The 16274-nt window shown below is 34.8% G+C and overlaps 2 protein-coding genes and 1 long non-coding RNA gene across 3 annotated transcripts; 1 reads left to right on the plus strand and 2 right to left on the minus strand.

Annotated features, from left to right (window-relative positions):
• The first annotated feature begins 868 nt into the window (after positions 1-868).
• Positions 869-4653, plus strand: LOC146898062 (uncharacterized). Its single transcript, XM_085735117.1, has 3 exons — positions 869-1218; positions 2041-4510; positions 4620-4653. Coding segments are annotated over exons 1-2 (2472 nt in total). The 5' UTR covers positions 869-1216; the 3' UTR covers positions 4620-4653.
• A 1474-nt stretch (positions 4654-6127) lies between these two features.
• On the minus strand, positions 6128-10882 carry LOC146898063 (uncharacterized). The gene has a single exon (XM_085737880.1). It carries the CDS (start codon positions 10451-10453, stop codon positions 9806-9808), a length of 648 nt encoding a protein of 215 aa, XP_085594006.1. The 5' UTR covers positions 10454-10882; the 3' UTR covers positions 6128-9805.
• A 785-nt stretch (positions 10883-11667) lies between these two features.
• LOC146898064 (uncharacterized) lies at positions 11668-12991 on the minus strand. Its single transcript, XR_015023604.1, has 4 exons — positions 12899-12991; positions 12635-12814; positions 12226-12331; positions 11668-12125 (listed from the first exon to the last, which is right to left on the minus strand). It is a non-coding gene; the product is annotated as an uncharacterized LOC146898064 (long non-coding RNA).
• Positions 12992-16274: the final 3283 nt, after the last annotated feature.

Genomic DNA, 16274 nt, shown 5'->3' on the forward strand with positions numbered 1-16274 from the left:
TCCGGTCTCAAATATAAGAAAAGATTTCTTTTTTAGGTTCATTGAGTAGTTAATGTATCTAGTCTACATTGTAAAGCAAATACATTAATTATTCAATGAACCTAAAAAAGGAATCTTTTCTTATATTTGAGACCGGAGGGAGTATGTATCATGGAGCCTTCAATGTTGAATTTAAAAGAGGGGGTAAATTAACCATTGATTAAACTCATGTGGTTAATGCGTTTTAGAATTGAGTTTGATTTTTGGTTGAAATTTGTTTTATTAGATTTTTTATTGGAATCTTAGATTATTATAACTTTTTCATCTTAGAATTGAAGCGTTAATACTCAAAAGAGAGTTTTGTCAAAAAAAAAAAAATACTCAAAAGAGAGTAGATTTATATTGAAAAAAGTAAATGGTTATTTTTGTCGCTTTGCGTAAGATATCATCATCTCTAGATGTATTTTTTGTTATGAAGAAATTGTATTGAAATTACAAAAACTTTGTTGTTTGTTTTATTACTACCTTTTTAATTGTCACTTTTTGACATTTTACACGAATCAAGATAATGAAATAAATGTTACTACTTTCATATATTTTTCTCTCTGTAATAAATAACTAAGAGTAATATTGGTAAAAACAACATTTAATATTGCATAGAACTTTGAAAATGATAGTTAAATAAAAACAAAACTTTTATGCAAAAGAAACATTTAAAAAGGAATGAAGGGATTAGTAATTTTACGCACTTAATGTAAAACACATTTAAGGACATTTTGCAATATTAATGCATTCAAGAATTGTAGTGACAAAATATAACATATCCAAGGACCAAAATAATTATTTACTCCAAAACATGGTAAAGGATGAAATTGTGCAACTTGTCAGTGGCGGAGCTACACCAGGACTGGGGTAGGCCATGGCCTACCCATTTATTCTGTGAAAATACCATAATACCCCTGAGGTAATTTTAATATTACTACCATATGCCACTAGTTCACTCCAATTTTTCCTCCAAAGTCCAAAACGTGAAACTGGAAAGAAAAGAAACTGCTTTCTCTTCTCTGCATCTCTGCATCAATCTCTCTGCATCTACTCTCTCTGCAGCTGCAAACCGTGAAACTGGAAAGAAAAGAAACTGCTTTCTCTTCTCTGCATCTTCTCTGCATCTACTCTCTCTGCATCAATCTCCAAAATCAAAGTTTCATTGGTCTCAATCTCTCTACAAACCCTAAAAATGTAAGTGTATCTCTGAATTTGATTCTTTATCTGTTAGTAATGATAGTGTTTCAATTTCTTTTTGTTTGTTAATGAATTTGATTTGATTTTTGATTTGGTTTTCAATTTCAATTTTTACATAACCCTAATCAAAATAAAAGGGGATTTTTTATTTTTTATTTTTGTAAAGAGTTCGGATGCCATAGTTTAAAGTAATTTCCTGTAAATACACCCTAAAATGTTTTTTATTCTCTGCATCTACCCTTCGGATTTTTTATTTTTTATATATGTCCTGGTAATTTAAAGTAATTTCCCTAAAATACACCATAGTTGAAATTAACGGCATAATGCCATAGTTGAACAGTCTTAATATATGTCCCTAAAATATATGTCCTGTAAATACTTTTAGCACCTTTGAACAGTCTTAATTTAAAGTAATGACCATAGTTGAAATTACATAATAAATTACCTCAGGGGAATTTGATTGTGAATTATGTAATTTAAAGTTCAACTCTGTTAATTGCAGAATCCTTAGCTTCCTTATAAATACCTACAGGATAGCTCTGTTAATTGCAGATTCTTTACCTTCCTTATGCAACAGATTCTGCAGCTATTTATTAGTTATATAAACACTGCAGCTGCAGAAATTTTGTTGTAGTAAACTATTTCACAATTCACACCTGATTTGAAAGTAGCAAAGAGTAACTTATTTGTTACCTATATGAATTAATCATCTTATTTGTTACCTATATGAATTAATCATCTTATTTGTTATTAACCGTTTGTTGTGCAAATCTTTCTCACTGGCCAATGCTAATGAAAATATACTTATATGTTGTGCAGGAAGAAGAAGATGAAGAATCAACAAATCCATTCATTTTACAAAAGGAAGGCCGATGATATTGTAAGAGATGAAGAAGTTATAATTTCTTCATCTGAACCTGAACAAGTTTGTGAGAATCGAAGAATTGAAGAAGATGAGCCTCGTCCTTCAAAGGTTAATAGAGTTAACCCGGAAGACATTGAGAATTCTTTAGAACGTGATCCTGGAAAGCGTATTCCAATTTGGCAATATCCACCGAATCAAAAGGATGCAATACGAAGAGCGTATCTAAAATGGGGTCCTTATCAAATGAAATTAGAAAACTATCCCTTGTCCGGTGAGCATAAACATCCAAGGCGGTTTCAAGACACTTGGTTCAGCTTGTTTCCTTCATGGCTAGAATATTCACCATCGGAAGATGCTGCATATTGCTTACAATGTTATCTCTTTAGCAAAAAACCAAGCGGACGTTACGGATCAGAAGTATTCATTTCTACGGGTTTTAAAGCTTGGAAGAATGTTAGGAATGGAAAACAATGTTCCTTTCTTAAACACATAGGGAAGGATCCTTGCTCACCACATAACAATGCAATGAAAGATTGTCAAGACTTTTTGAATCAAGATAGGCATCTTAGGAATGTTATTGAAGTGCAAAGTTCGAGCCAAATTCTAAATAATAGACTATGTTTGAAGGCTTCAATTGACACTGTTCGTTGGTTAACACTTCAAGCTTGTGCTTTTAGGGGTCACTATGAAGGAAGTGAATCAAGAAATCAAGGTAATTTTCTTGAACTGTTAAAACTTTTAGCATCTTACAATGATGAAGTTGCAAAAGTTGTGTTGAAAAATGCTCCCGAAAATTGCAAGTATACTTCACATCAAATTCAAAAAGAGCTCTTGCAAATTCTTTCTAGTAGGGTGAGAAAACATATTCGTGAAGAAATTGGTGATTCTAAATTTTGCATTGTTGTTGATGAAGCTCGTGATGAGTCAAAAAAGGAACAAATGGCTCTTGTGTTAAGATTTGTTGATAAAGCTGGTTTGATACAAGAGAGATTTTTTGATGTGGCACGTGTTAATGACACTTCTTCGTTAACTCTTAAGGAAGCAGTATGTGGTATACTTTCTCGACATAACCTTGACGTTTCTAACATTCGTGGCCAAGGGTATGACGGTGCTAGCAATATGAGAGGAGAATGGAATGGTTTACAAGCACTTTTTATGAAAGATTGTCCTTATGCCTACTATGTCCATTGTTTTGCTCATCGATTGCAACTTGCCTTAGTTACTGCATCAAGAGAAGTTACATCAATTCATCAATTCTTTGAGAAGCTGGCTTTTGTTGTCAATGTTGTTGGTTCTTCTACTAAACGCCATGATGAGCTACAAGCTGCCCAATCAAAAGAAATTGAAAATTTGTTAGAGAATGGGGAGATTGTAACTGGTAAAGGTAAAAATCAAGTTGGTACCGTGAAAAGAGCCGGAGATACTCGTTGGAGTTCACATTTCAACTCTATTTGTAGCTTGATAAGTATGTATGAAGCAACTTGTGTAGTTTTAAAAAAAATTGTAAAAGAAGCAAAAAAATTTGCACAACGTGCGGATGCTGATAGTTCTTACAATTACTTGAAGTCTTTTGATTTTATTTTTATCTTGCACTTGATGAAAGAAATTATGGGGATAACTGATGTGCTTTGTCAAGCCTTGCAAAAACAATCTCAGGATGTTGTTAATGCTATGCTTTTGGTTTGTTCAACAAAAGCTCTTATTCAAGAATTGAGAGAAAATGGTTGGGATAAGTTGTTTGCTAGTGTGGTATCTTTTTGTGAAAAACATGATATTGAGATTCCCGACCTCAACGATTGTCATTCAGCATCAAGATTTGGGCGCTCTCGCCTTGCAGAGAATCAGGTCACAATAGAGCATTATTTTAGAGTTGAAATTTTTTTTGCTACCATTGACAAACAATTACAAGAGTTGAATAGCAGGTTTAGTGAGCAAGCAATGGATTTGTTGACTCTAAGTTGTGCTTTGTCTCCTGAGGATAATTACAAATCTTTTAACATTGATACTATAAGTACTCTTGTTGAAAAGTATTATCCCATGGATTTCAGTGATCAAGAGAAGACTAATTTGCAATTTCAACTTCGACAATTCCTTTTTCATGCTCAACGATTGCCAAGTTTGACGAATTTATCAACTATTCAAGAATTATGCTCATGTTTGGTTGCAACTGGACAAGCCAAAAATTACTTATTGATTGATAGATTGTTGCGCCTTGTTATGACTCTTCCGGTTTCTACCGCCACAACTGAAAGATCTTTTTCAGCAATGAAAATTATCAAGTCTAAGTTGAGAAACAAGATGGGACATGGGTATCTAGCAGATAGCATGACAGTTTATATTGAAAGGGAGATTAGCGCATGTATTAGTTCCGAATCAATTATTGATGATTTCAAGGCACTCGGAAAGCGTAAAGTGCATCTTTAGGTATGTAATGAACGACTTTATTATATTATGTAGTTTAAATTTTGAATGATCGATTTTTGGTTTATTACGACTTAAATGTGTTGTGTTTAATATGATTTATATATTTTAGTTTATTTTGATGGCGAGATGGCGGCCACCCCAAACTTTTTTGTCTGGCTCCGCCACTGCAACTTGTGTGAAGGATGAAGCTACAACTTGTACCACTCAAGGCTCTCCCACTTCAACCTCCCTCACACTTTCTTTTTGTTGAGTGTCTTGACATAAAAACCCTAGACCCAATTCAAGGGAAAATGCCAATGATGATACTTTTGAGAATCAACATTCAAAATGAAAATTAGTAACAGGTGTCAATCAATCATCTACTCATGAAATGCAGGCAAGAAAAAAAAGAAACATAAATTTAACCCTCATAAAGATGAAAAAAGATGTTATATATATAATCAATCATCTACTTATGAAAGTGTTGTATCCATCTCTCTCTCCCAAAATCCCTTGAATTGATGATCATTCATACTTATTTTTGTTTTTACTGATCTATCAAGAAAATTTTTTTCCTACAATTTGCAGCAATTTATTTGGTTCATGGTTGTTTAAATTGTTTACTTTTGAATTGATCACTCTGAGAGGGTGAGAAGAATTAATTTTGCACATAAAATCACTTATAGATGATCAAAAATAGATTTGTGGATGGTTACTCTAGACCATCAATTAATAAATGAGCATAACTAATCTTTGCACGATGAAACATTTGACACCAAATGCAACACCGACACGACAATGATAATAATTTGTGAAATTTAATGATTGAATGTAACTATGTATACCAGTGTTGGATACCAGACATACCTTAAATCTGAAGTATCGGTGCTGCATAGTTTTTACGAGCATGCTTTTATTCTTTCATTTCTTGTTAGATTTGTAAGATAAAATGACGACATTGCTCCTACGACATTGCCCGTAAAAAACACAGTTTGTCTTAATCTTTTGTTGATTTTGTTAGTAGTAGTACTACATTTCTTTCTGCCAACGTGTTGAGTGAATTGTACTTTTAAAATGGTTTCTTGTAAGTCGATAATCCTTGGACTGTTTCTCCACAACGGGACACGTTTATAGTGTTAATTTAGAATTAAATAACATCCTAAACACACATTCAATCAACTATATAACTGGAGTAATCAGAGGCTTATTTGAAAAGAAAGCTTCCAAATTTTGTTCAACTAGTTGGCGTATATCCATATGTGACTCTGAAGTTAAGAAAGCTGCATGCGGTGAAAGGACAACATTATCCAATGAAAAGAATTCTTTCGGAACATGAGGTTCATTCTCAAACACATCCAAACCAGCACCTCCAATTTCCTCTTCAAACAAACATTTCAACAATTCCTTTTCATCAATGAGAGCTCCTCTTCCAACATTCACTATGATTCCACCTTTTGCCAACATCACTTCTTTGTTGACAATGTGCCTTGTTTGTGTTGGAAAATAGGAGAAGATTATAGTGATAACTTTGTGAGGAATTTAGGAGGAGAATATTTGAGAGAAGAACAATTTCTATTACTTGAGAGGATACTTTGATTCTAGTTTGCTTGCTTGATTTACAAATGACAAGCTCTCCTCTTTTTATAGGCTCCAAGGGAGAGTTCTAGACACATCCTAGGATAACTTTCTACACACTTCAAGAGAGTGTTCTACACACTTCTCTCATGAGAGTTCTACACTCTTCTCTCAACTACACTTAATGATATTTCTACCAATCTAGTTCTACATGACTCTAGAACTTTCTATGGGCTACATCACTTATTAGCTAATTGGGCCTAACACTTGATTAGTCCAATGGACCAAATCAAGTTTATTATCCAACATCCCCCCTTAAACTTGATTTGTCATCCCTAGTAAACCTCTCAACTTGATAAAGTCTTCATGCTTGAGTGGCTTGGTGAAGATGTCAGCTACTTGATCTTGAGACTTCACATATTCAACTTGTACATCCTTTCTTTCGATGCACTCCCTTATGTAATGGTAGCGAGTATCAATATGCTTGCTACGATCATGGAATACTGGATTCTTTGCAAGAGCGATGGATGACTTGTTGTCCACAAAAATCGTGGTCGGCTCCTTCTGTGACATTCCCAATTCCTTCAATAGATTCCTAAGCCAAATTGCATGACAAACACATGATGTAGCTGCTACATATTCTGCCTCACATGTCGAAAGTGCGACAATTGGCTGCTTCTTCGACATCCAAGTGAAAGATGTGTTTCCCATGAAGAACACAAATCCGGTAGTACTTTTTCGGTCATCGCCATCTCCAGCCCAATCACTGTCACTATAACCAACTAACTTATAGTCCTTATCTGATGAGAACCATAAGCCAAGGTCGGTTGTACCTTTGATATAGCGAAGAATTCTTTTTGCAGCCTTGAGATGGGTAATAGTTGGATTCTCCATGTGTCGACTGATTATCCCTGTAGCTTAGAGGATGTCAGGTCTTGTGCATGTCAGATACCTCAAACTCCCAACTAAACTCTTGAAGTTGGTAGCATCCACTTTTTCTGCTCCATCAAACTTTGATAGCTTCAATCCACACTCCACTGGTGTGCTAATTGGTTTACAACCATCCATCTTGAACTTTTTTAGCATCTCCTTTGCATATCTTTGTTGGGAAATGAAGATTCCATCCTCTTTCTGCCTTACCTCTATGCCAAGATAGTATGACATGAGCCCAATATCAGACATCTCGAATTCCTTGATCATAGCTTTCTTGAATTCTTCAAACATATTTGGATTGTTTCCCGTGAGGATCAAGTCATCCACATATATGCAAACAATCAAGATATCTCCATTCTTGATCTTGACGTACATGGCATGCTCGTGTGGACACTTTGTAAAGTTGTTTGCTTTGAAATAGTTATCAATTCGACTGTACCATGCTCTTGGGGCTTGTTTCAAACCATACAGTGCTTTATTTAGTTTGAGAACTTTATCTTCTTGTCCTTTCACCTTGTAACCCAAAGGTTGTTCGATGTACACTTCCTCCTCTAAAACTCCATTTAAAAAGACAGATTTCATGTCCATCTGGTGAATTTTCCATTTCTGTTGAGCTGCTAGGGAGACTATGAGTCTTATGGTCTCCAGACGAGCGACTGGGGCAAACACTTCATCATAATCAATCCCCGCCTTTTGACTATAGCCTTTTGCGACTAGTCTTGCCTTATATCTTTCAATTTCTCCCTTTGAATTCTTCTTTGCTTTGTACACCCATTTGACACCGATGGATTTATGCCCTTTGGGTAGGGATACGAGTTCCCATGTGTTGTTCTTCTCTATGGATCTGATTTCTTCATCCATTGCATCTCTCCATTTCTTATCTTGTGTAGCTTCTTCGAAGTTCATGGGTTCACAATCTGCAAAGAGACAAAATAGTGTGATGTTATCTGTCTCTCCTGTTTCCTCATAGAGATCTTCAAGCCTTCGTTGTGATAGTGGCTCCGTGTTATCATAAAGATCTTGAAGACTCCGTGCGCGTGCCGTAATTCTTTCACTACGTGTATCTTCAGCAGTGGGTGATGTTGGTGAACGGGGCACTTGTTGAACTTCTTGAGACGTATCTTCTTCGAATTCGGGAAAGAAACTGTAGTCCTTTTTGTGTGCTCCAAAGTCCCATTCTCCTTCTTCATCAAAGACCACATCTCGGCTAATTATAATCTTGTTGTTGTCTGGATTGTATAACTTGTAGCCCTTTGAGCTTTGATCATAACCGACAAAGATGAACTTCTCACTCTTATCATCAAGCTTTACTCTTTTCTCATCTGGAATGTGAACATGGGCTACACTCCCGAAAACCCTCAAGTGTGAGATACCTGGCTTTCTTCCACTCCATGCTTCTTGTGGTGTCTTTCCCCACACACTCCTAGTTGGAGATCGATTAGATAGATAGACTGCACACGCCACAGCTTCAGCCCAAAACTCTTTTGGTAGTTTCTTACTTTTGAGCATGCTTCGAGCCATGTCAAGTATTGTCCGATTCTTCCTTTCCGCCACACCATTTTGTTGGGGGGATCTTGGAACTGTCAATGGACGTCTGATTCCATTCTCTTCACAAAACTCTTGAAACTCTTTAGAAGTGAATTCTCCTCCTCGATCAGTCCGCATAGCTTTTATATGCCGACCACTTTCTTTCTCCACAATAGCTTTAAACTTCTTGAAGGTTACGAAGACTTCTGATTTCTGCTTCAAGAAATAGGCCCATGTTTTTCTTGAAAAATCATCAATGAAAAGGAGGAAATAATTGTTTTTACCTAGTGAGCATGGCTTGATTGGTCCACATACGTCAGCATGTATAAGCTCGAGTGGCTTCTTGGCTCTTGAGTTTGACTCCTTTGAAAAACTCATCCGGAATTGCTTCCCAAGTAAACATCCTTCACACAATTGGTCTGGATGGTTGATAGATGGAAGACCTCTCACTATATTTTGTTTTGCCATCAAGCTTAAACTTCCAAAATTTAAGTGCCCAAATCGGAGATGCCAAAGCCATGAAGCATCATTGTAGCAAGATTTGAGACACTTTGCAACATCATTTTGGATATTCAAGAAGAACATCCTATTTCTTGACATTGGTACCTTGGTGATGAGATTATTTTTTTCATCTTTGATGGAGAGACTTGAATCTTTTATGCGAATATCATAACCCTTTTCTAACAGTTGCCCCAGACTCAAAATATTGCTCTTCATATTAGGGACATAGTAGACATTTGAAATAAATTGATGTCTTCCATCTTTCAAGCGAATTAAGATATTACCTTTGCCTTTCACTGGAATCTTAGAATCATCGCCAAATGAGACATTTCCATGCACCGATTCATCAAGCTCCACGAACATGCTTCTTTTTCCACACATATGATTGCTTGCACCAGTGTCAAGGCACCATGAATTTTCACGGATGCCTTCATTACTTCCACGTGCTAGCAGCACTGTTTCAAATTTCTCATCTTTTTCTTCCACGTAGTTGGTCTTCTCCTCTACTAGATTCTTGGAGAATCTACACTCTGAAGCGTAGTGCCCAAACTTGTGACAATTGTAGCATTGAGTTTGAGATTTGTCATACCTTGATTTTGGGTATCCTCTCCCACGTCCTCTAGTTGAGGTCTCTCCTTTCTCGCAACTGCTTCCAGGAAAAATTGAACCACGCGCACCGTAGCCACGTCCAAATTGTCCTCGACCGCGACCTCGTCCTCGGCCTCTACCTTGGCTTTGTTGGCTCCTCTCATTTCTTTGACCTTCATCTTTCTCTTTTAGTTACATCTTGAAGAGTTTCTCCGTGATCTCTTTCTTCTTCTTGTGCTTCTCTTCATAAGCTTGCAAAGATCCTTGAAGTTGCTTTGTTGTCATAGTCTCTAAATCTTTGGTTTCTTCAATTGTCACAACAATATGCTCGAATTTGGGGTCTAATGATCGGAGTATCTTCTCCATAATTCTCACATCTTCCAACTTTTCGCCATTTCTTTTTAATTGATTTGAAACAGCGATAACTCTAGAAAAATATTCTGAAATAGACTCTGACTCTTTCATATGCAAGGATTCAAACTCGCCTCTTAAAGTTTGGAGACGTACCTTCTTTACCTTGTCTTCTCCTTGGCAAGAGGTTTTAAGCTTCTCCCATGCCTCCTTAGCGGATGTTGCATTTGAGATTTTCTCGAACTCATCTTCATCCAATGCTTGGTAGATGAGGAAGAGAGCTTTTTTGTCTCTCTTTCTTGAATCCTTCAAAGAGTCTCTTTGTGCTTTAGTTAAGGAATCCTCATCTTGTGATTCCGTATAGCCTTTTTCAACAACCTCCCAAACATCATGTGCTCCAAGAAGAGCCATCATTTTGATGCACCAATTATCATAGGTACTCCCTTTGAGAAGTGGAACTTGGAAGGATGCTGCTCCATTGACCGCCATAACTATGGAATAATTTATTCTCAGAACCTAAGCTCTGATGCCACTTTGTTGGAAAATAGGAGAAGATTATAGTGATAACTTTGTGAGGAATTTAGGAGGAGAATATTTGAGAGAAGAACAATTTCTATTACTTGAGAGGATACTTTGATTCTAGTTTGCTTGCTTGATTTACAAATGACAAGCTCTCCTCTTTTTATAGGCTCCAAGGGAGAGTTCTAGACACATCCTAGGATAACTTTCTACACACTTCAAGAGAGTGTTCTACACACTTCTCTCATGAGAGTTCTACACTCTTCTCTCAACTACACTTAATGATATTTCTACCAATCTAGTTCTACATGACTCTAGAACTTTCTATGGGCTACATCACTTATTAGCTAATTGGGCCTAACACTTGATTAGTCCAATGGACAAAATCAAGTTTATTATCCAACAGTTTGGTCGTTTAGTTCACAACATAGAATAAGGACATTGTTGTTTGTGGCAAGCTCTAGGATAGTGGAATAGTAAGGGTATGAAACTAATGGTTTTTTATTTCTAGAGTTGTATGGTATCATGCAACCGAATGCTGTAAGCCTCTCTGCGACTTCTGAACCAATTCTGCCCATCCCAACAATTCCAATATTTTTTTCTGTTAACTAAAACACCGTTCATATTTTATTATCAAGCTTTTAATAGAAGTTAGTGTCTAATTGGTATGTAGGTGAAAAATATTTTACCAAAAGATTTAAATTAAATTTGGTGTAATTGTCAACGATTCAACTTTCTTCTATTTAGAAGTAGGAGATGAAGATCTAGAATCATTAAAACTATATGATATGCATTGGAAGTCTTGGAGCTAAAATTAAAAGGAAAACATTATATAGCACGACACATGGTTGTCATCAAATGCACACGACGTGTATTCCGCCAACAGCTATTTCAGTTTTTTAAAATTATTTTAATTAAAATTTAATTTAAGTCAAGATGATGATGCCACATAAACAGTCGTGCTTGTCATGTGTGAATTTTGTCGTGCACAATAGCACAACTCAAATTAAAAACATATTTTTAACAACATCAATTAGTTTTGCAATAAAATTTAACGAGACGTCTTTTATATCACGTGGAATCATATAAATTGAAGATATTCAATTATAAAATAAAATAATTTTTTTAAAGATATTGTTATAAGAGTAGAATGAAGTATCACAATAGTGATAAGTGAATTCCTATTTGACCTAAGTAAAATAAATTTATACTAGAATTCAATATGTTCACAGTACATATAAACAAAAAATCTAAAATACATTTTTGAGCAATCATTTTGAACTAGCTAGTGAACCTTAAATCTTTGTGTAGGATCAATGAGGAACTTAAACACTTTCTCAGCTGTCGCATGTGAATTTTACAATTGAATTCCAATTTACAAGTTGATATGTGAATAGATCAATACAAATTGAAATTCTTTGAAGTGGTAACCCGCCGCTCTACATCTAGAGCAATTGATGAAGATCAAACAACACAAATTAAATGAATTTATTTCAATTTCACGATCGGGGATAATCTAGTTCTCTTCGAGACTGTGAACATATATTGAACCTTCAAATGTTTTTCCATCTGTTCAAAATCAGCAATATAATCGAGCTTTTTCAATCTCGATTTCTGTGCAGCAGTTCGATTTGCTAGGATCCTAAGAACAAGGGAAGACAAAAGATGAAAATCAAAATATATTATATCAAAATATATTTTCCAAGCGTTTCTACAATTTGTTGTAGATGAGAAGCCATTACCAGTGTTGTGCAACGCTTGTGGACTACATTTCAAGGCTAAAGGAACCCTTGAAAACTATCTCCCGAAGATAGCCCAGCAAAATCTGCCAGTGGTTGCAGAATATACCTGCCAAAGAAATAGAAATCAAAGCATCTTAGTACTCCAAAAAAAATAACACCTACGTGATTGTATAAGTAAGGCATAATATCAAGAGACTTTAATGTGATTGTATAGCATCTATTGATATGGATTAGGTATTTTCAATTGAAACGAGGTGATTAGATTTTTCAACATTTAACTAGCAGCCATGACATGCACTAGCCAATTCAAAAAGCAAAACAAGATCAGCAGTTCAGCACAAAATTCAAAAAATGAAATAAAATGACTCACAACCATGTAAACTATAAAAAAACGTAAATTTCTGAGTACCATTTTTATCGATCAAGCCTTTGAACCTCGGAATTTCCGCTTTTTTAATCAGAGAAATTACACTTGAAATAGAAAAATAGAACGATGACACCAACAAACAACCAATGAAAGGACATAGTAGATGACGTCAATAAACTAAAATCATGATCAAGGAAGGAATAGCATCAGGTCACAATGATCCTGCAACAAGATCACAGAAGTAATGAAATGATTTGGCAGAAATTATAATGAATATATAGATGCAATCAGATCCGGTGCACATACCTGTGTGTGGTTGAAATGATTGACGGCGGATAATAATGTGAAGAGCGGCCAGTGGATGGGACAAAGTGGGTAGCAGCGGCTAGGGTTCATTTCCAAACCCTAACTATCTAATATATATATATAGCATGAGCAACTTTTTGCTTTGGACCAAAAACACCTCCTTTTCTTTTAAAAAGATGGGTAATTATGTAATTTAGAATTTATTTATTTTTATTAAATAATTTGTTGTGTTCATGTACGTGTTCTTTTTTTTCTCAAAAAAAAAAAAGGTTTGTGTTCTTTTTTGCGTTTTGTAATTCTTGTTTTTCTTCTTTTAACGTCTCTTAAAATGATGTGCAAGTCTCATTTAGAGGCCATAAAATATTATAAAATAAACTTTTTTTTTTCTTGTTGATAGCCGAGGTTCGAACCCCGAACCTTGCATATATGATGCAAGGTCCCTATCAACTGAGCTAAGTTTACGATGACATAAAATAAACAAACATCTCTTATAGCACAAGTAGTCCCGCAAAGGGACAAAAAATAGTGTTAAAATCAAGACAAGCCAAAGAGTTGGACCGCCGCAAATGAAAGTCGACGAAAGAATGAAGTTTGATGTTGTTAAGTAACCGATCCAATGTTAACTATTGTATGTTTAAAAAAAATCTTGGATTGTGCTCCTTCCAAACAATCTAAACAGTATCCAACCATACAACTTGAAGTCCAACACAATTATCTTTCTTGAAACCATTTGAACCTCCAAATTGAACCGCGTGTTCCAAAACATCAGTTGGATTAATAGTTGAAATACCCAACTAAATGAAGAACGAAATATAAAATACGGCCAAAAGATTCACACCTTACAAACAAATGTATAATTGATTCTTCTTTCCTGTAACCTCAAGCGTAGGTCATTCAGACATGAATCACCATCCCATGACAAGATAAATTGTCTCATCGAAATCCCCATACAGTAGACTCATTTATGTTTTTCTGCAATAAGGTTTTGAGGTTTATACTTACTTTTATTTTATACATGCATACACCAGTTGTTTGCTATGCGTAATTCTATTTTATGCTTTTTGTAGTTGTATGATTTGTCTTCTTATCATGGAATGAGCTAGACGGGGGACTAGCAATGGCCACGGTCCCCAAAACTTTTATACGATATTGTATAATGATCTTCTTTTGGCCCAATATGTTTGTCCTTATACAAAAATCTTTAACACTAAAAAAGAGAAGGGTTTTTTCTCCAATATAATAGAAGAATCTTAGAAATATCGAATCATTGCTTGTAAATTTGTTTTCACACTCTCAACCATTACAAAAGGTTCACCCGTTGTGATTGCATCCTCCTACGTTCTCATTTTCATATTTTCTTTCAAAGCTATTCAAATATCATTTTAGTCTTGTCATTTTCAGACAAACCTTAAGATATTCAACTTTCTTATATCTTTAAAATTTCTTATAATTTTGGATATCTATTACTAATTTTTATTTTTATTTTAATATAAAAACTTTTATATTAAGAGAAGAGATCAGTCAAGTACAAAGATTGGGCTTGGTCCGGAACTGAATCCACCCAAAACCCGGTTCAGACTAACAGATGCTATCTTAGCTAGACAATGGGCCACAGCATTTCCTTATAATTTTGAATATACCTTATAATTTCTTAAATATCTTGTATATTTCATGCATTTGAAAATTTAATTTTTCTTCAATAATTATACTTTCAACTCGGTCCCTCCTAAGCTAAATTCATGGCTCCGTCACTTCTTCTCACTAAAGTATGGTGACCCCCACATCTACTAGAGTGTGCATAAGCTATAAGTAATAATCAATATTATATTATATGAGAAATTGAAGTTGGTGTTGAGTGAAGTTTTTACGTTTCTGAACCATCTCTTCTATTAACAACACAGATATTGAAACAGAAAGTCTCCTCCAGACTACGTTAGCAATATTTATGCAGAAGGAAATTGGTTGTTCATTGGAAAAAATAATAAATCTTGAAAGCTAACAAGAGTCGAGAAACCAGCATAAATAATCAAATATTTCTATTAGAACGGTCTTCAAATCGAAAGCTATATTAATGCACATGCAATAACATTAATATCAAATAATAGCTTGACCATAGAATTACAGTAACATTAATGTAACATGTATTTTTTTTTTTTTTTGAGGGAATGTAACATGTATCTTGAAGCTCAATACATTTTGAAAACTCAAATCTAGTGTCGAAAATGATAAGCCATTTAAGGCTTAAATAAGGCCTAACACAATTACTAGCAAGTCTACTATATGACTTCATTGACATTTTCCTTCGAACATTTACCATTTAAGATTTGATCAAAATCACTAAGTAGCCCATATTTAACAACTTTGATGGTAGCCTCTAGTTGAAATAAGTACTACAGCTTATCTAGTTGAACTAACACTCGTCGAGGTCAATGTGATCGGTCCCGGCGCTGCGGGTACATATGAGATGGAGGGAGGGGAGAAGTCGGAGAACGTTGGCGTCGACGGGGCAGAGACCGGTAGTGACAATGGCGGCGATGGAGGAAATGTGTTGAGGATTTGTGGATATGAATTGGTGGGAGTGAGGGAAAGGAAGTAGGGTTTATAATGTGGAAGTTTTGAGAAGGATTACTTTGGGGAGATTTTTTTGGGATGTTCAATGCTACTACTGCTGCTCCTTTGATTTGTTGGATTAGGGTGAATGAAGATAGTGCATCATTGAGTTTATTTATCTCCTATGATAATTAGTTGACCACTCAATAAACTCTCTACAATTGATCACGTTTTTTTAAAATGTTAAATGTTAGGAACACTCCTTTTAAAACAACACTCCCTCCGTCCCAAATTATATAAAAAAAAAAATATTTTACATTATTAAGAAAATCAAAACATAGTAGTTTGTAGTATATTTTCTTTTGTTATTCTTGGAATAAGTTTTATAAAAAGATGTAAAAACAAATTTTGTTGGTTATTAGTTATTTATATGATGATCAGGGAGAGCAAAATGAATGAAACTTGTATTTAATTTTTCTTTGGAAAAGATATTTTTTGAAATAACATAATTAAATATGATAAAAGTTAGTTTTTCTACCTTATAATTTGGGACAAAAAAATGAGTTTTTTTCTAATAACTTGGGACAGAGGGAGTATTTTATTACTTCATCCATCTCTGTATGTAAGCACTCATTTGACTAAAAATTTGTCTCTAAATATAAATCTCTTTTCAAATTACCAGATGCATTTATTGTTTTTTTCCTAAACATACATTAGATTAATACTACTAAGTTATCTTGAAATATGAAAAGTCAAATTAAATACACATACAAACAAATGACAATTTGGTAATATTACCACACAAAATAGACACATTAATCGCACA

This window comes from Medicago sativa, chromosome 8, assembly GCF_051527215.1.
Source record: "Medicago sativa cultivar Bolivia chromosome 8, Bolivia_mono, whole genome shotgun sequence".
NCBI classification, from domain to species: Eukaryota; Viridiplantae; Streptophyta; class Magnoliopsida; order Fabales; family Fabaceae; genus Medicago; species Medicago sativa.